The 18,480-nt window shown below is 36.8% G+C and overlaps 4 protein-coding genes across 4 annotated transcripts; 2 read left to right on the top strand and 2 right to left on the bottom strand.

The window, feature by feature from the left end:
• Window positions 1–1,036: 1,036 nt before the first annotated feature.
• LOC143635933 (actin-related protein 2/3 complex subunit 2B-like) lies at window positions 1,037–5,950 on the bottom strand. The gene is made up of 10 exons (XM_077103641.1): window positions 5,492–5,950; window positions 4,676–4,742; window positions 4,397–4,604; window positions 4,145–4,311; window positions 3,998–4,075; window positions 3,775–3,907; window positions 3,594–3,685; window positions 1,560–1,616; window positions 1,339–1,390; window positions 1,037–1,230 (listed from the first exon to the last, which is right to left on the bottom strand). Exons 1-10 carry the CDS (start codon window positions 5,548–5,550, stop codon window positions 1,049–1,051), a joined length of 1,095 nt encoding a protein of 364 aa, XP_076959756.1. The 5' UTR covers window positions 5,551–5,950; the 3' UTR covers window positions 1,037–1,048.
• A 2,050-nt stretch (window positions 5,951–8,000) lies between these two features.
• Window positions 8,001–8,551, top strand: LOC143635980 (uncharacterized; the record flags this gene model as incomplete). The annotated part of the gene is made up of 2 exons (XM_077103685.1): window positions 8,001–8,197; window positions 8,361–8,551. Coding segments are annotated over 2 exons (255 nt in total), but the record flags the coding sequence as incomplete, so codon positions are not given.
• An 823-nt stretch (window positions 8,552–9,374) lies between these two features.
• Window positions 9,375–13,698, bottom strand: LOC143635932 (protein unc-13 homolog). The gene is made up of 6 exons (XM_077103640.1): window positions 12,902–13,698; window positions 12,297–12,822; window positions 11,842–12,167; window positions 10,686–11,138; window positions 10,425–10,611; window positions 9,375–10,356 (listed from the first exon to the last, which is right to left on the bottom strand). Exons 1-6 carry the CDS (start codon window positions 13,490–13,492, stop codon window positions 9,383–9,385), a joined length of 3,057 nt encoding a protein of 1,018 aa, XP_076959755.1. The 5' UTR covers window positions 13,493–13,698; the 3' UTR covers window positions 9,375–9,382.
• A 1,453-nt stretch (window positions 13,699–15,151) lies between these two features.
• On the top strand, window positions 15,152–18,214 carry LOC143635931 (cyanate hydratase-like). The gene is made up of 4 exons (XM_077103639.1): window positions 15,152–15,463; window positions 16,124–16,195; window positions 16,294–16,402; window positions 18,018–18,214. Exons 1-4 carry the CDS (start codon window positions 15,186–15,188, stop codon window positions 18,057–18,059), a joined length of 501 nt encoding a protein of 166 aa, XP_076959754.1. The 5' UTR covers window positions 15,152–15,185; the 3' UTR covers window positions 18,060–18,214.
• Window positions 18,215–18,480: the final 266 nt, after the last annotated feature.

Here is an 18,480-nt window from a genome sequence, read left to right as displayed (position 1 = left end):
CACCGGACAAATCCGAAAGTTCAAGTGATGCAAATAAAATATACTACCTATATGCAGTGTATCATGCATGTTCGAGCTTATGCTAGACTCGTGATTAAACTTAGCAAAATTTAAATCTTGCTGGAATTGACATTAAGAAATCACAGTTATGCATGTATGGAAAATAACTTGTATAGCGGAGTGTCACATTAATAAACAAGTAGTATTGGAATTCCAATGTTCGGTTTTATTTCGTTTTCTTTTCGAACAATATGTGTACTTGTCGGTTGATTTAATAATAATGATACTATTATCACATTAAATAGTCTCACGTGTGTTTTGAGCAATCGTACGTTATGCCCCCGATGTTAATACGCCGTCAGTCGGGTTGTGACATCCTGGTATGTCACGCATCTTGTGATAAAACATCGTTAGTCAGAATTTGAGGGTGTACATTTCTTTTTCATTATATAATGATTTTATAATATATTCAATTATATATATTGGGCACAAATTGTCTTATCTTACGTTTACTAATCTTATCACAAATTGTATTACAACTATCTTTAGTACTACCACACGATTTCTCTAGTTCGCAAAACATCAATATAAACTCAAAATAGGTGCAACAACACAATGTGTTGTACAATCTTTTGGCGATGCGACGCCAAATGTTATGACGTTACTTTGTTCATATGCTCCAGCTCCAAATATGTGTATGTGTGTGCATATATATTGATTAGCATGCTTATCTTAAATACACAACACGATATATTGGTAAAATAACAAAAACTTACTTTGATGACAACCGAGCAACACGAGAAAACTTATAAAGAAGACCATAAAATGATAACAAATCATATATAAATAACAATCTTTATTTAACGAAGTAACGAATCGAGGAAGTTTAATACATTAAAATATGAATCCCCTTACTTGCTTATTGCACAACTTCTATATAAAACGTTGTATATACAGTCCACAATTATAGATGAACTTAGATTAGACTCTTGGCTAACATGTAGACAGACAAAATATGTTTATCAAAATTCATACATCTTCTTTTTCTCTAGAGCTTCTCTAACTTCTGATAGCTCATTACCGAAGAGAAACTAGGAAGTTTCAACCAACGTTTCAATCCACGGATTCTTATTCGGGCACGAATTCTCTTCATCTTTTTTGCCAAGTTCCATCTTTTCATTAGTATCTTGTTTCTTGTAAATTTAATAAGTTTCTTCATGCCTCTATGTCCTACATCAATATGCAAATCAATTAAGTAGCGAGCATTATTCAAAGATCAAAAGATTTGATCTTTCACTAGATCACGTAAAAAAAGTTACGTCGAACATTTATGAATACCTTTTACTTTCACAATATTATGGTCTTCTTCCATGCCTGTATGCTGCAAGGCCTGCATTTGGAAACATAATTAATTAAAAACAAGCAGAAAACGGGTCAAAATTTGCCCAAAATGTGTCTTTAATTCATTAGGTATCTTAAATTAGTTAGTTAAACAGAAATTTCAGTCTTAGTTTATTATTAAAAACGCGTTTAACGTTTTATAACGAAGGTTGTTTTACCTCAACCAAGCTTTCCAAACGACCTCTCATTCTCCGATGCACAAAACCTTTAGTACACTGTTTAAGAACCATTTTCACCATTAAGATATAAAAATGATGTAATATTAGTTGATCTAATAATTACTCTCATGTTACCTTGTAACATCCCGAAATTTCCAAAATAATATTAATTATATTATTTAATAATAGAGGGAAAGTTTACTCGGGTTATCGGGAAATAAATAAATAGAGTAGGAGTTGGTATGGGTCGGGCTAGTGTTGGGTAATGGATATGGGTTATGGACTTGGGTTATGAAAGAAGGAAGGAGAGTCCATGGGCTTGAGCCCATGATCCCTAAATATAAATGCCATTAATCACCATATAATCCTCATTCTCACATATTGCATACACCACCAAAACACACACTTAATATTTCTCTCTAGTTCTTCCTTATCTCTAGCCGAAATCAAAAAAGAAACCGAGCACCGACCCGAGGTAACGATAGTTTAATATTGTATGAGCTTAACCCGTTAGATATAGTTGCGAAACGACGAGCCGACACCGTTAAACCGTTTAAATCATGAGATCCGGGTGGAATCGGGTATAAACCGAACCTATGATGAGCTTAGGGATTACCCTAGCTCAGATCTGGATCGAACGGGGCGAAAAACGGTGAAAAACGAGTTAAAACTCGTTTTTCCGGTGAGTTTGTGTATTTCCGGCGGCTTTCCGGCAATGACGGCGCCGGAAAAGTTAATATGAGGATAGAGGTGTCAGGGAATGTTCTGACATTCCCTGACCTAACCCTAGTTCACTATGGGAACTTAGCGAATCGGAGGGTGATTCTTTAGCTGATTCGCTATGGGAACTTAGCGAATCGGAGGGTGATTCTTTAGCTGATTCGCATAAGGAAGCCTAACGAACTAGGCTTGATTCTTTATCCGATTCGTTAAGGGAAAAGGGTAACGAATTACCCTTGATTCGTTAAGACCATTCGTTAATAGAGATAACGAATTAGAAAGTCCAATTCGCTAAGACCAAAGTAACGAATTAGAAGTTTAACAGAAGGATAGAATGGTCCTTGAACTTAAAAAAAATGAATTAATTACAAATAAGCTAGTGATATGGCTAGTAATAGATAATTGATACGAGTAATTATTATACAGTTAGTCGTGCACAGCTCAAGAAGGGAATAACCGTAAGCGGTGAACGCAACCGCATTGAGGTGAGTTTCTAGCCCCATTTCCTTGTTATGTTTTCGGGCTATGTGCATACTCGATGTGAAGTGTGAATACACTTACCTTAAGTGGTAAGTGTATGCTATAGATGTTATACGAGGTAGCTATCATATAATGTTTGTCGGTACGTGAACGATCTTCGGATATTGCACGTATCGCCAAGGATAGTGAGTGCCAAGTGGTTTTTAGTGTGTATGAATGCTATGATGTGACTTGCTTATTATGTAAATGATATGAAGTGTGCTGTAGACAAGTAGAGGTAGAGTGTGTTAGAAGTGGCAAGAGTCTAGTAAAAGTGTTAGTGACATGACGATAGTACGTGGTAGGGTAAGCCTATACGTGACTACGTTATTAAAGTGGCAAAGTGGCATAACGTTATACGTTATTAAAGTGGCAAAGTGGCAAAGTGGTAGGTGTAAATAAGAGGCTAAGTGGTAAGGTGAGCAGGTTAGATAGTGGACTATGTGTCTTCGGATACGTATATGTTGTATGTAGTGGTTGTATGACAAGTTGCTGATTAACTAGAACTCACTCAGCGTAGCTGACTTTTAGTATGCACGCAGGTGATCAGACCAAAGAACTAGCATGAGGATGGCACATGACATGGATTGAACGGCTGGCATCTGAAGATGGAAGAAAAGATGTTTTAAATATAATGTTTTGTGTTATGGTATCAAAGAAAAGATTTAATGTTTTGTAATGAATTATTTAAGTTGACGTTTCCACGAAAGTTTTAATTAACTCTGGTTGTAAGAACTGTGTTTATGAGTAAATCCGACGCTAAAGTAGGGCTACCGGGTACGGGGCCTTACATACCTTTACATGATACTTTACTAATGCATTGAAGTTGACCAAGTTCCATACAGTCTTGTCCAGTTTCTTGCCTTCAATATGTCGTGCTGATATATCTGCGAATATCAAGTGAAGTTGTCATGTAAAGGATAATAATAAAGTTATTATATCATTACAAGTGTAATTATCAAGTTCGGTTAAATACCAAATGACACAAATCCTCCATTAGTGCTCAAATCTTTCATAGATTCACCTCTTAACTCGGGAGGTGGAATAGGCGACCAATAGCAAGGAGGCGCCCGAGCACACACTCCTGAGTTTCCAACATCCACTAGCTCCTGAATTTCTTAATTAACTCAAAACCGAAGAAAATAATATATTTCAACTACAAGTTGTAATTTTGACCCGTTAAATTCAAAAGTTTGAACCTGAAAGAAGGCCTTTGCGATTACTATATCTGAATGCTCTTTGAACCGAATCGGGAAAACTACAGTCAACTTTGCAGGCTGTAAAACAAATGACTTAAAACATCCTTAAGACATACAGTTTTTATATTGTTGAAAACTTATAATTACCTGTTTAACGACATAGAAAGGCTCGTTAGGATGATACACAAGTTTAATCGGTTTGTATGTCCCTTGAGATATTTCTTGATCCTTAACATTTTTCAATAGTTCTCTTAACTGAGAGCTCAGTATTACAGCTTGCACAGATGAAACATCCGTAATTATTTTCACTGCATCTACATGACGAAACGAGCTTGGATCGTTAATAATATTTCAAGCTTGGGCTTAGCTTGTTTATAATATGTTAAGTACTTAATTTACCTTTCTTGCGCGGAATTTTAGAAAAATCAAGTTTAAGAGTTAACTGGTATCCTGTTTTTGGTGGTTCGACAATCTGAACAACTTCTTGACAGATTCCCTTAACGGTTTCAATCGTGTAATGAGGGAATCCGTATAATATTGAGGATCCGGTGGATAAAATAGGGGTTGAGATAGATAGATATACATGATGTGCTTCTGTAACATATGACTAGTGAATCTTGTGTTTGTTGAATCAGAATAGTTGTTGAATTCGATAAGTTTGTTACTTTTTTTGTTTACCTGAATGTGGTATTGCAAAGATCCAAATTCATGCAAGTGGTGTTCGACTGCTAAAGGCTTATCAGCACTGCACGAAAGCAACAATTTTTTTAAAAAATCTTTATTATTGGTGACAGCTTCGACACGTTTACCTACAAACGAGTCGATTTCAGTTCTGTTGCATCTTTAACGGGTTCAACTTAAATGAAAACCGGTCAAGTATACAAAGTGCTTCTCTAATACATACAACTTTCTGAATTATTTTATTTAAAAAAATATATAAATATTGAATAATGTAAATTATATCATCATATTTGACACACCATTTATGTTCTCAAAAAAAAAAAAAAAAAATCTTTAGAGAAAAAAGTGTTGTGTCAACCCGACCCGAACCGAAAATGACATGTTTTTACTCCAGCCCGTTTACCACGTCTGTTTTGTACTTTCTAATCTTTATGTGTATTTCCAGTTAACAGAAAATCTTGATGAATTTTGGAACACTATTGTTGACACTTTTGCCACTTCGGATTATAGTGACGTTATAATGCTACTTAAATAGGGTGCAACACCTTGGTCCATGGCTGGAAAATCTACATGGAAGACACTTATAATTGTCTGCCAAAGAGCCAAAAGTATCTAGCTATGAGCCGTGTGCGAATTAAAGGTGGAACCGATTTAACAGTCATAAAATATATAAAAAAAATAACCTTCCAGGGGTGACACTGACACACAACTTCCACTGGAATCATGTCGTACTGGTTAGCAAGGTATTGGTGGGGCCCGTGAGTTTTCTTAACGAGTTCTCATAGCAATAAAAAAAGGAAAAAGAAACATTACCGATAGAGTTGAAGCAGAATCTGCTTTAAAGCCGGCGACGCCCTCTCGAAACATGCCATGTTTTGTGATCTTCTTGATCTTGATGTAGTATGTAAATACTAAATAGATGTTATAGAGAAAAATGCTAGGTATGAAAACTAGGAAATGCAGCATGTTTTATTTTACAGTTGAGTAAACAGATAGTTTGAGTGAAAATGAAGTCCTTTGTTGCAATCATTTTTGGTAAACTTTTAAGCAATATGTGACTTTTTGTATTTGTATGCATCTTTAGTGCACTACCCATAGGAGGTTGGGGTGGGTGGTGGGTACATATCCAACAACTAATGGATCTGTCACTATTGAGATGCCTACATTTGCATTATGGTAAATGATGACGTGGCAACCGCGTGTTGGCTACGGGCCATTGAAATAAATGATGTATCCGATGGTGCTTTAGTGCGGATTAAAACAGATCTGTCAGCTTGGTCCTAAAATAGGACGGGTTGGATTGACCGGCATACAAGCCGTGTCTCTTTCTTCTAAGAGTAAATATATTAAAACAACAATCTAGTCGTAACTCGATGTTTCTTTATTCTTTTATCGTATCATGATTCTGATTTATTTTATTTTAAAAAATAATATAAAATTAGGTTTGTGAATGATAAGGTTACACACCAAAGGTAATATATGCACCCTTTGTCCCACATTCATTCATTTGATTGGAAGCATTTTACAAACACTCTGGTACCCAATATTAATTTACATTTAATTCTTATGCAACGAACTTGCAGTTGTTAGTGTCTTGCACTCACTGTATACAATACATATGAATATTATTTGAAGTAAAAGTATGTTAAATTAAATGCAATCAGTTCGATTCAAAATTCAGTTTTAAGTCTAATTCGACTAAACATTGTGACACACGTTGAGTTTACGTGCTACTATGATGCACGCAATTCTCTTTTACCCAATTATTTTAATAATTGATAAGGACATACGTTTGGTGTACATATTTAACGTTTTAATATGATTAGTTTTTCTTATACTTATTCTTAGTGCACTTTTACAAATAGTTGACCCTTACTAATAATTTAAATTGGACAATGAATACCAAATTCAATGGATTTGTCTCCTTTCAAATGTTAAGTATCTGTATCACAAATAACCAGAATTTAAAAGTCCAATGCATCATAAACTTATTATTATGTATCACAACATTAAAAAAATCATGCATTATTGAGAGACGTTTAGACTACTTAAAAATCACGACATAGTCACGTACACAATGAGTTTTAACTAACTCATAGACAAAAAATATGATTGGTTGAAACAAGGCAAACCCCTCCCTTTTGAGCCCACATGAGCGCTCCACATTAAATGGAATTGGGGGAAAGAGGGGTGGCGCTCCCCTTTGTTTTGAACGACATGCTTTAACAACCAACAAGAAGGTGAGGTGGCCATTTAACGTCTTGGGCGTGAATGCATAACAAGCTCGGTCTAAAGTACCCAAAATGCAAGAGGCACTTCATATTCAACCCAGCAAACCTTTTTCATGGTGTTCTTCCTCAACGAACAACACAGGTTCACTAACTCAAAATCATTCACCGATTTCACTACCCGAATCAAGTGTACTCGATTTCCCAAACTTCCCGAACTACCCAATTGGGTTTGCCGATTTCACCTTTTACATAAATGTTATAGATATAGATTTTACAATGAAATCAAACAAACTTAACCAGAAACCAATTCATCTAGTTACGACCATAGTTTCCAATACCCAACTAGATATCAGTGGGTCCCACCAACCCAACAAAACACAATGGCGGGACATAGGATGATAACGAAATTAACGACCTAGGCTTTCCCTAACTTTACCAAATCTTGTTTCAGCCATTGATTAATATCATTATCATATCCCCACACACCAATTTCATCATTTTTTATTCTTATTATTATTATTATTATTATTATTATTATTATTATTATAAATAAATAAACAATCATCATCATCATTATTTCATTTTTTAATTTACACACGGTAATGCGCTTTAATGCAGATCAAACTACACACTCTTTTATTTTCCCCCAAATCCTCCCATTTGATTTCTAGGGTTTCTGCAAGTTCTTTCAAACCCTAATTCACAAAAAACCCAATTGCTAATTCAACTTCGTTTTTCGTTTAATTTGATAAAAAACCCACGATTCTTTTAAGAAATCTTGGTGAATCGCTTCTGGGTTTGTGTGAATTCGTCAAAGTTTGATGCTTTCGTTGACATTTGCAAGACTCTCTTGATCTTGACGGTTTTGTGTCTAATTTGGTTGGAATTGTTCCGGGTTTGGTGATAAACTAACGTTGACTTTTTGGGTGATCAAGTCTGATTGATCATCAATTGTATAACATACTTAATTATCTTGAATTTGTGATGGTTTTGACTTTTTGGAGTTGAATTGGGGGTGTTTTAATTTTGGGTGATTGGAGATAGATTTTGGAGTTGGGTACTGTTGTTTATGTGTAAATGGATGAATCTGGGGTGGAATCGAAACTTATAGAGAACGGGAATCACGAAAAAGTGAGGAGAAGGTGGAAGATGAAGATGATGAATCAAAGAAATTGTTGTTACCTAATAAAGGCGGATTATCGAAGAAATCTGGAAATAAGCACAGGAAAGTGCAGTGGAATGATAGGAATGGATATAAACTTGCTGAAGTTTTGGAATATCAACCGGGGTATATTCATTTTTTTTCTCGATTTTTTGCAATAATATGATAGTGTTCTTTCTTTGTTAGGATTGATATTATGTTTTTTGTTATAAATCTTGGATAAAAATATTGACTTTATGTTGTTAATACTGATCTTGTGTTATTTGATTGTTATTGTTTGGGGCTGCAGTGATGTAAGTGATTCTGAAGATGAAGATGAAGATTCTTGCATATGTAACATAATGTAGATCTTACACGTGTCCGGCTTTTGGATGGTAATACGTTTAGGCTAATCTTCTTGTATCGTGTTATATTAAAGAGTTCTTAATCATGTTGTGAAAACACATTGTTGTTATATATGATTTGGAGATAATTATTAATTTATTATTGTCTCTTCGACTTGGTATTTGAATACGCGTCCACATTGCTTGGTTTTGGTTATTATGATCATTTTGTGGTTATGGCTTCTGGTTATAGTTTTCTTAAGCTTGTAATTAACGGTCTAGTGGTTCTTTTTATATGTGTTGGGCATTTAAGAGATTATCGCTAGGAGATCTTAAACCGGTTCTTAGTTTGGTTCACGGTTTTGGTGTTCTTTGTGAGAAATCGAATCACGGTTTAAGTAGTGATGTTCATAAATCGCTAAAACCGGCAGAGTCGCCTGACTGAAGCAAATCGGCCGGTTGAGATTTATATGGTTCGTTTTAATGACCGAAACTTGGAACTGGCCATGTAAACTGAACATGCTGTTTACCTTTATTACTTATATTTATTTTCATTTTTGAAATATTCACTTATGCTCATATATAATATTTAAGAGACCATTTTTTTAAATTATTTTCAAAATTTTAATATATACAAACTAACAATCTAACTTTCTTTAAAAGCGGTTCAAACCGTCAAACCGACCCTTTTTGGCGGGCTTGGCCAGCCCCGCCGGCACAACCAACCCGACAAGTCTCACTTGCCTTTTCCAAAACCGTAGTTAGCAGTTTGCCTCAGAATTTTCGTTGAAATCAGCCGAACCAAACTGTGTACACCAAAACCGCACCGCTTTTAGCAAGAACGTTTTCTCCTATAAAGTATAAACATGTGAATCTTGAAGAATCTTGAGTGAACTCTTTTAGCCATATTAATATTAGCTCAAGAACAAATACTATCCCTCTTCACACCACAAGAATCACAAATCCCACCTTGATTGATTTTAGCCATTTACTTCCTTTTTGGTAGTTGAAATGTTTTCTTCAAGAACAAATTTGCAGCACCTTCATTTCTATGACACAAAACCCTCAAGATTGTATTTGGATCCATACTGCTCCATTTTCCGGTCGTCGGGGGCATCAGTAGTTTCTTGCCCGAACCACCCATCACCCCAACACCGTTCCCGTCACAAACCAAGGCACTAAACTCATCCACCAGCTTCTCGGTTGGCTTCCCCATCAACGCCACCACTCCTTCAGCCGCCTCAGCCTCTCGGTCCACTGCATCCTCCACTATCAACCCTTCACCACAACCCGAAAACAACTTCTTCAAATTCCTCAAATCTTCTTCGATTATCCTGTGATCGGATCGTGTAAAGTCCCGGGATATTCCTCCTGCCAAAAGAATTCTAAGGTATGCATCAAATGTAGCCTTCATCAACTCTTTTATTGCTAGTGGCTGAGCGCGCTCTGTCACGATCGCGGTTAACAAAGTCAAGTTATGTTTCATGATCTTCAGAGCGGGCCCAATTCGTGAAGTTTCCACGTCTCCGACATATAAACTCCCATAGAAAACCGAGTTCGAGTCTAGGTATATTAACTTATAAGCCGCAATCTCAGACACGTGTTTAGTGGCCCATTGGATCGTGGACCGGGTTTGGTCAAAATATGACCCACCCACCGGTTTCCGGTTGCCACTGAATCGGTTTCGTGGAGACTGCGCTACAATTCGAGGGGAGATTGATAGAATTTTGTCGATTGTATTGAGTTGGGAGAGAATGTAGTGCAACGAGTTGAGTCGGATGTAGAGGCGTTGCGTTCCGCGACTAGTTGACGGTCTAGAATAATTGCCTTCTTCGAGCCCGGAATCACTTAAGTTCACACCACATTGTGCGACTGCGGCTATACGCCATAGTCTGGTGAACTTTGAGCCCTGACCGCATCGGGTTAGAGGTGGTAGTGTGGGAACATAACTCTGTTTTGAACCTGTATCATGAACAAGAATGTGAATAAAGTTTGATTGATATGTTATGATGTTGGATTCGTGTTATTACCGCATGATGCAACAAAGGCTGTATAATCTTGTAGAATACGTTCGATCGTGTCCGCGAATTCACGGACCAAATCTTCTGAAATGCTAATCGAGATGTCGAAGAAAGATTCAACCGCTTCTTTGGTTTGTTTCAATAGCTCAGCGGTTGATTGTGCGTAAGGCTCGCTTTTCGACTTCGGGTTCCATGTCTTTACACAAAGAAAGAAATGATCAGAACCGTCAACGGTAACATATTTCGTTAGTTATATAATTTTATAAATACCTCTGTTTCTTTAGCGGTCTCAACTACATCTTTAACTCTTTTCAAGCAATCTTGAACCCATTGCCTTAAATATCTCAACACAATGGAATCCACGTCGTAAGGAACCATCTCCCTCACGAAGGTCCTACCTCCGTTTTCACATTCTATCGAGTCTTCAACCACCATATTAACTAAAACCTTTTCGAGCTTATCGGCCCGTTGAAGAAGAATGACGATCTCATTGGAAAGCATGGTGTTAGCTGCTAAAAACTGCCTCAACATGCTTCCATAGCATGTGTGTAGTGTGACTGCTGCAACTCCGGCCGAGAACAGGTGCCACGTTTTTAGTACTGGGCTAAACATTTCCTTCTCTCGAAACGCTAAATCCTCCGTCCGTTTAGCTAGTTCGATAAGTTTTCCGCTCTCGTCTTGTAACTTAAATGATCCGTTCATTGTGTTCATGTTTCTCACCTTCTGTGTCACACAGTGTATCACATTAGTAAATGATACTGCGGGATAGAAGTGGTAAGAGGAAGAAATGCTAATGGACCATATTCGCGTGTTGGAGTGTCGAACCCGAAATCATACCAGGCACATGCACCCAAACACGACATGCGTACTCAGGTACGTGTTCACATGAATACGGCATGTTTCACTTAATACTTAAAAAACTAAAAAATACATTATTTATTTACACGGTTTCGTTTAAACGATGTCGATTTTTATTTTTAAATTGGCTTAAAAAAATACCTAAACGGTTTAATTTCTCACTTATAACACATTAAAATAACAATATAAAATAAAATAGGTTAAGCGGGTCAACCCACAAACCTCTCGGGTTGACACGAACATAACCCATTTACTTAAACGTGTTTGCAGATTCGGCACAAACTAGCCCGAACCCGTTTAGACTAAACCCAAACCCGTGAATTCCGTGTTAGGTTCATGCCATATCAGAAACTCTACCCTGGTAAAAGGGCAACTCTGCAGGTTGGATATATAAGTCAAGGCACCCGTGAGGTTGACCCGAGCCTGTTTGGACTAAACCCAAACCTGCATATTTCATATTAGCTTCAAGTCATGTAAAAAATTCACACCATATTCGTTTAGTATCGGGTTGAATGTCTAAGCACTCAAGCTATGAAACAAACTACATGACATGTGAACTTTGATTTACCTTTGCAAAGGCCTTTCTTAAAGAGGATCGAATATACTGATCGACCTTGTTTCCCGAGGAATCAGAAGCATCCTCGTAACCCGATTCTTCCAAGATCTTGACAGCAGAGAAAGCTAGAGGAAGAATGTTCTCCATCAGGTCAACTGTCTCTCTGTTAAAGCTTTCATGGTAATCAAGCAGCCGGTTTTCCGACCATTTGATCATCGAACTCAACATCGCCGACAGCATGTTCACATATATCGGATCTCGGTCGATTTTCCTGGCATCATTCGCGACCTCGGTTAGCATTGTCAATGAAGCGCGAAGCAAATCATACTCCACTTGTCCTGTTAGAATTATTCAGTGAGATCATAACTAATTTGGTTTTTTGTTCGGTTTTGCCAACTCTGAACTCGGTTCAGTGTGGTTTGTTTTTCGGTTTTGATCAAAAAATGTTTGAACAGCGATAGACTTACTGGTTATAACGTATTGTTGGAAAAGAACCCATGTTAAACACAAATTGTGTATCTGTCTTGTGATACCTAAAACAGGCCATGTTTTCTTGATAAGCTCTAAAAGCTCATCAACCTCATCAACGACACAAGTTTCGTCTTTCAAGTCGAAAACGGCCTGCAGAAGGTGAAGATAAAGGTTTACGTTGAGCGGGTAGCCATCGGCCCAATGACAAACATCGGTCCGGGCTCCATTCGGGCTTCTCCACGATAAAAAAACCACACAGTTGCACACCGTTTTCATTATCTCCGAGTTCTTGCTCGTGTCTATCGGCTTCACATTGCTACTATTAACGATGTCCCGAAGGCACTTCACGAACGTGTTTCCTTTCTCTATGGGAATAGACGGGTAGTCTAGGAGCCCGGCTTCAAGCGTCTTGAGTTGGCGCTTCTGCCATTCGTGATACTCGTTTACATCATCGAACTCTCCCGCCTTTAGTTGACGAAGGAGCTCTAGTGGTAATATTATTGTATTCGCGCGACGACCCGTCTGTTTTTTATACAAGAATACATATTAGTTTTGTGAATGTAACAAGTTTTGTGATCATACAATAGTGAAGGTTAGTTACTTGGCCAACAAGGGTTCGCATGAGTGTCTTTCGTACACGAGCATCGCTATCCTCGGACACCTTCATTTGTTGTCGCATGAGCTCGGCCGATGTCATCGGACGTCTTGTATTGCTACGAGACGGTAAAGTCGAGAACGAGCCTCTTGGGCTCCGAGGACTATTATTATATCCACTAGGGGAAAACGGGTTGGACCCCCAAGAGTTGCTCCTTCTCGTAGAAGGGGTCCGGTTCAACATTTTTAAGCCGAGTGTTTTTTTCACTCGGCTGGTCACCGCCATACCGACCCCACTATATGGGGACCGGGGTGAGCTAGGTGACCCAGGTGACCCTGGGGACCTAGACCTATGATCCCAACTTTCAAACGGGTAAACGTTAATGTTGGGACGACCTCCAAAACCTTGGGAGGACCGACATGACGTGAAGAATATTTCGTAAGCGGTGGCTCGAAGGTCATTGGGACGAAGGCCGTCAATGTGGCCAAAAGGGAACGAGAGACCATTGGCGGCATCGGGCTGAGGGGTGGGTGGAGAGGGGACGCAAATGTGGTTGGTGGGATCTTGGAAGTATTCGTGGCGGTCTAATAGCACCATGGTTGATGCTATGGTGGGACCGGGTGAAGAGGGCGGGGTTGTCAGATTCCGTCGAAAGACTGGGATGGATTTCGACGGAAGAGACAAAGAAGGGAATGTAGAAAGTATTTTTGATATATAATTACAAAGATCGAAAAAGAGACAATTTGAGAGAAAAACGCGAAAGCGTTCATTGTTTGGCACTTTCTTGTGCGATATATACGTTAGATACAAATGTTATAAAATATATTATGGTGGTTATTGGTTGTTAAGTGTTAAATCATAGATTTTTATCTACAAAAATTCTCTAATATCTATTTTTTTTCCTTTTTACGTTGTAATTTTGAAATATCACCATAAAATTAAAAATAAAAATAAAAAACGTATGTATATATTTGTAATTCATCTGTAAACTAAAATCATGAGATACCGCCACCACCGCCACCTAATTGTTTCCAACACTATCAGTCTACCACTCGCATTTAAAGTTGTTCAAAAAGCTTGTGTCTTGACGCTCGCTCATATTGATTGATTTGGTTCAAGACACACTGTTGATATATGAGGCGAGACATTCTTTATAGACCAATTAAATCTTTCATATACGTCCACGGCTAATGTAAGATTTGCCTAGATATTATAAATAGAGTCGAAGTTGTGAAAATCAATCCACAACACAATTAGATGCCAAATTCAACCTGCCACCGAACATGTGACAACAAAGTCATCATTGGCCTCATCAATCTCATTTCAAGGACAAAACATGTCTTAGATATCTAATTCTTTTGCCACCAAATTTACTATCGTTATGAAGTCCATCGTTCAACACTTGTCATGCACATATATTGACTTTTTAGGCAGATAATTAACCTAAATAGTCTTTCGTATCCTTGTCCCAAAAAAAAAAAAAGATAATCACCAATAACCTTTCTAGTGCCTTTAACCGAAAATTATGTCATATCCCCGAACTTCCAAACCCACCTATCAGGATCTCTTCCTCATTAGTTATTCGAGTGTAGTATATAGAGTCAAGGAAACTTCTGAATAGCCTACATGAACTAATGCTATAATATTATTAAAATTAAAAGAAAACTGAAAACTATAACTTATGTCATTATATATTTATAATTATACTATGTATAAAAGAGAAAACAAAACTAATGCTATAGTATTCTTAGTGGAGGGTCCAATAAGTCAAATGAATTCTTTTTCTTTATTTAAATTTGTTATAAAAAAATAACTTGGTTTATGTATTTATATATTCCATACTAATTTCTTTTATATAAATTAATATATTTCATATTAAATCAAACAACAGAAAAATAAGATGAAGTGATGGTAAATTAGTGTTCAACTTCTATTGTTAGTTTTAAAATAAACCGACGCAACGCGTCGAGTGCAACCTTTAGCTATATATTATAGCAAACGTGACTGCTACAGTTGAACGATAAGAGTTGTCAAACAATAATTTAATTTTTGTTGTTTACCATTAGTTAATTATTTGTTTTCATACGGCTTTAGTTTAACTCATTGTTGTTTGTCATTGCTTAATTATTCTTTTCCTTTGGTTTTAGTTTTAACTTTGAGATATTTTATTGATGGTGCTATATCTTTAAACCTCTACAAAACAAATTCATTTTGAATACGTCGCCGTTTATCCACCAATATTATTAATAATCAACCAACCTGGTCACACTTCAATACGCTACTAGCAACAATGGAGCTAGAAACCCCAACCAAAGCTTACGTCGTCAGCTCACTGATGACAGTGAAACGAAACTCAGGCAAAACATTCGGTCAAATCGCATCGGAGACAGGTTTGACCAACGTCTACGTCGCTCAATTGCTCAGACGCCAAGCGCAGTTGAAGCCGGACACTGCGCCTAAACTTAGGGCAGCGTTACCGGGACTAACGGACACGCATATTCACCAGATGATGGAGCCGCCGCTTCGATCTTATGATCCGTCTATTGTCCAGGATCCTACTATCTACAGGTTGTTTAATTAATTTAATTTAGCCCTAATTTGTTTATTGATGATAGTTTGTGGTAATTGGGGGAATTAGTTTTTATTTTTTTTAGTTAATTTTAATATTTTATATAACACAAAGCGAGCTACATCCGATAATGGGTAAAATGGTTATATCATAATTATGTTAATTTAATTTAATTGTCCAGGGTGTAAATGAGCTGAGCCCGAGCCTGTTTTAACTTAAGAGAGTTTGAGCTAACCGAGGGGAATTAGTTGTGATTTGACTTATCATAGTTATGACCGTTAAAAAGTCGTGGGGGAGTTGTTTTAAAAGTTAACAATATGTTTAAAATGGTTATATCATATATATGTTTTAAAAGTTGTAATTCTCTTAGAATTATGTGAAGTCACTTTATAATATATTACTTAATAATTTCTATAATAATTATATACATAATACTTATTGTATAAGTACGCTGAATAATAATTATATAAATAAAAAGCTCATTTAGGCTCACGAGTTGGCTCGAGCTTGTTTATTAAATGCGCTTGAATAAGCGCGGATTGATTTAGGTTTAACAAGCCGATCTTGGGTAGCTCACGAGCAGCTTTATTCATTGATACTAATTTGAGTATTTTATCATGTTTTTGAGTAATTGATTGACAGTGTTTGAAATTGTGAAGGTTGAATGAGGCTGTTATGCACTTTGGTGAAAGTATTAAGGAAATTATCAATGAGGAGTTTGGGGATGGAATGTAAGTTGACTTTGTAATGCTCCATTTAGTTACTATATGGATTAGAATTTGGTTTAAAGTTTATTGAGATTGATTTGAATTTTATATTTGTTGTTTAGAATGTCTGCTATAGACTTTTTCTGCTCTGTGGATAAAGTGAAAGGTGTAGACGGGAAGGATCGTGTGGTTCTGACCTTTGATGGGAAGTATTTGCCACACACCGAGCATGTAAGTTGCATTATTAACATCATTCTGATATAATGATACACATATATGTTTTGATTGCTCAATCAGGGTGGCTCGGGGTGGGTTGGGTAGTGGTGGCCTATTTTAACATACATAACCTTGCCTTTAAGTCGCGAGTGTGTCTCAAGAAAACGCGTCAGGTCAAAATTTGTTAAATTAGGGACTGTAGGAGGCTGATACCTAAAAAAAACAAAAGGGATGAAGACATCATGAAAGGTTTACTTGAGAAAAAGGTTGATATGTGAATTAGATGAGATAAACACAACCTCTAGTTGTTAACAAAGCTTATTTGGTTGACATAGAGCACCACCTTGTGTACGTAATACATGCGCTCGCGCTTCGGCTTTTGGGACCTAAACTCCTTTTAACGGCTCACACTTTTTTAAACCAAGCATACAACCTCTTAAATTAGAAGTAGTTTTGTTTAAAGAATATTATTGTAACAATATCATTTTTTATCACATTTAACGCATTTAAATATAGATTTTAAAAAGTGTTTGCCGGTTACTTTACTTTATACTGAAAGATGTCCCATTTGTATAGGCGACTTTTAGCCTATGTACACCGTCCCCCTCCCCTTTCGGATAAATTTTATTAATTCGACCCATTTGAGATGAAACACAACCAAAATCGACCATAGCCATGATACGGGTGACATTGGAGTGGACTGTGGACCATAAAACCACCAATTTGATAGCATTTCACTGTGACCATGTGAATTGTACTTGTTCTTGATCACCTTGTTTAAGTGCTCGTACTGTCTTAACGGTGGCAAAAGGATCGGGGGTTGGGCTAGTTGGGAAGTGGGAATAAATGGGTCTGCTGATATGGGTTGAGGCGAGTTGGCCCCAAACACTTTTGTCCAATTTTTTTAACTCATTCTACATATTGTGCGTCAACTATGAGAAAAGTTATATTATTTCGCAGTAACTAACATTTTTGTTAACATAGTTTAGGAGGTTTTTCGTATTACACATAGTTATACAGTGACCCGTTCAACCCATTTCCCTGCTATTTATTTTAGTTTAATAATATGACCCGTTGGAAACAAAACATACCTGAGTCAAACCATTCTTTGTATTTGTATATATGGTCAATTTTGTTGGTTGTTGTTATCGCAGTAGGTAATCATCATTCATCTATATTAAATTAGGGGTGGTAAAACGGGTGGGTCGGGTAATGGGTCAAATGGGTTTGGATCATAAGATGCAGTATTTAAGTCCGGGAGGAAACACATTGGGTTCACCCATTATCATTTTTTGTCCTTTTTGTTACTTTTGTAATCAGCTAATGTGATAATTTGATCTCTAATCTGTCTTCTTTTAGAAGACTTAAAAGATAATATTTTTCTGTTTAACCCGTTTTATCCGTTATCATTATAAAACAACGATACCTAAAATAATTCAACGTCTATAGAACTGAATCATACAATATATGCAATCACCAACCCATCCATGAACAGATGTTGATGAACAAACTAGGGTAGAAAGTGTGTTCTTAAAGATTCCTAGATAATCGTGTGAACTTGTCGATCGGGTCCCATGATGTTTTTTTCTTTTGTTTCTGAACCGTTAAATCTCTTGTTTCGATTATGCAGAAGGTGGAGCATATGGTTTCAAGATTAAATCTGCAGAAATAAATAGTTATTTGATTATGATCATGCCTGTATGATCTTCACCAGATATGTTATGTTTGCTTCTAGATGTTATGAACTTATGATGGTCAAGTTGAGTGTCTTTAATTTGCAGAAATATAAATCATGCAAACAATTTAATTTTTTTGTTTTTTGCTTTGGCTGCTATATTTTTGTGATTTGCTTTCTCATTATATACTTATTATAAAGATTTATAATATAAAAAAATTAAAGATTTCAATCTGCAGATGTTGCACGCTTGATCCCATATTTAACTAATTACAAACTTGATCCTAATAGGTATAAACCTGTTACAAAGGTTGATCAGTGATCTGAATTTTGTAACTATGGTGGTCCTATAACGTCGTTAAAATTTTCAGTTAAGTGAAAAACGATCAAAGCAGTGAACCAACCTCACCCTTCTTCT

Source organism: Bidens hawaiensis, unplaced genomic scaffold (genome assembly GCF_021521415.1).
Source record: "Bidens hawaiensis isolate Kalapana, Puna unplaced genomic scaffold, B.hawaiensis_p1.1 tig00007743_1, whole genome shotgun sequence".
NCBI lineage: Eukaryota > Viridiplantae > Streptophyta > Magnoliopsida > Asterales > Asteraceae > Bidens > Bidens hawaiensis.
The sequence above is the reverse complement of the archived record's forward strand: the minus strand, read 5'-3'. Positions and strand labels throughout refer to the sequence as shown.

Bases quoted from the DNA above. Each gene is read 5' to 3' on its own strand.
- LOC143635933 (XM_077103641.1), bottom strand. From the start codon at position 5,550: ATGGCATGTTTCGAGAGGGCGTCGCCGGCTTTAAAGCAGATTCTGCTT. The intron at 1,391-1,559 runs GTAAAACAACCT...TTCCAAATGCAG, and splicing joins GTTTGGAAAGCTTGGTTGAG to GCCTTGCAGCATACAGGCAT. The intron at 1,231-1,338 runs GTATTCATAAAT...ATATTGATGTAG, and splicing joins TAATATTGTGAAAGTAAAAG to GACATAGAGGCATGAAGAAA.
- LOC143635932 (XM_077103640.1), bottom strand. From the start codon at position 13,492: ATGGTGCTATTAGACCGCCACGAATACTTCCAAGATCCCACCAACCAC. The intron at 12,823-12,901 runs GTAACTAACCTT...TATAAAAAACAG, and splicing joins TGCGAACCCTTGTTGGCCAA to ACGGGTCGTCGCGCGAATAC. The intron at 10,612-10,685 runs GTATTTATAAAA...CTTTGTGTAAAG, and splicing joins AGACCGCTAAAGAAACAGAG to ACATGGAACCCGAAGTCGAA.
- LOC143635931 (XM_077103639.1), top strand. From the start codon at position 15,186: ATGGAGCTAGAAACCCCAACCAAAGCTTACGTCGTCAGCTCACTGATG. The intron at 15,464-16,123 runs GTTGTTTAATTA...GAAATTGTGAAG, and splicing joins CAGGATCCTACTATCTACAG to GTTGAATGAGGCTGTTATGC. The intron at 16,196-16,293 runs GTAAGTTGACTT...TTTGTTGTTTAG, and splicing joins GAGGAGTTTGGGGATGGAAT to AATGTCTGCTATAGACTTTT.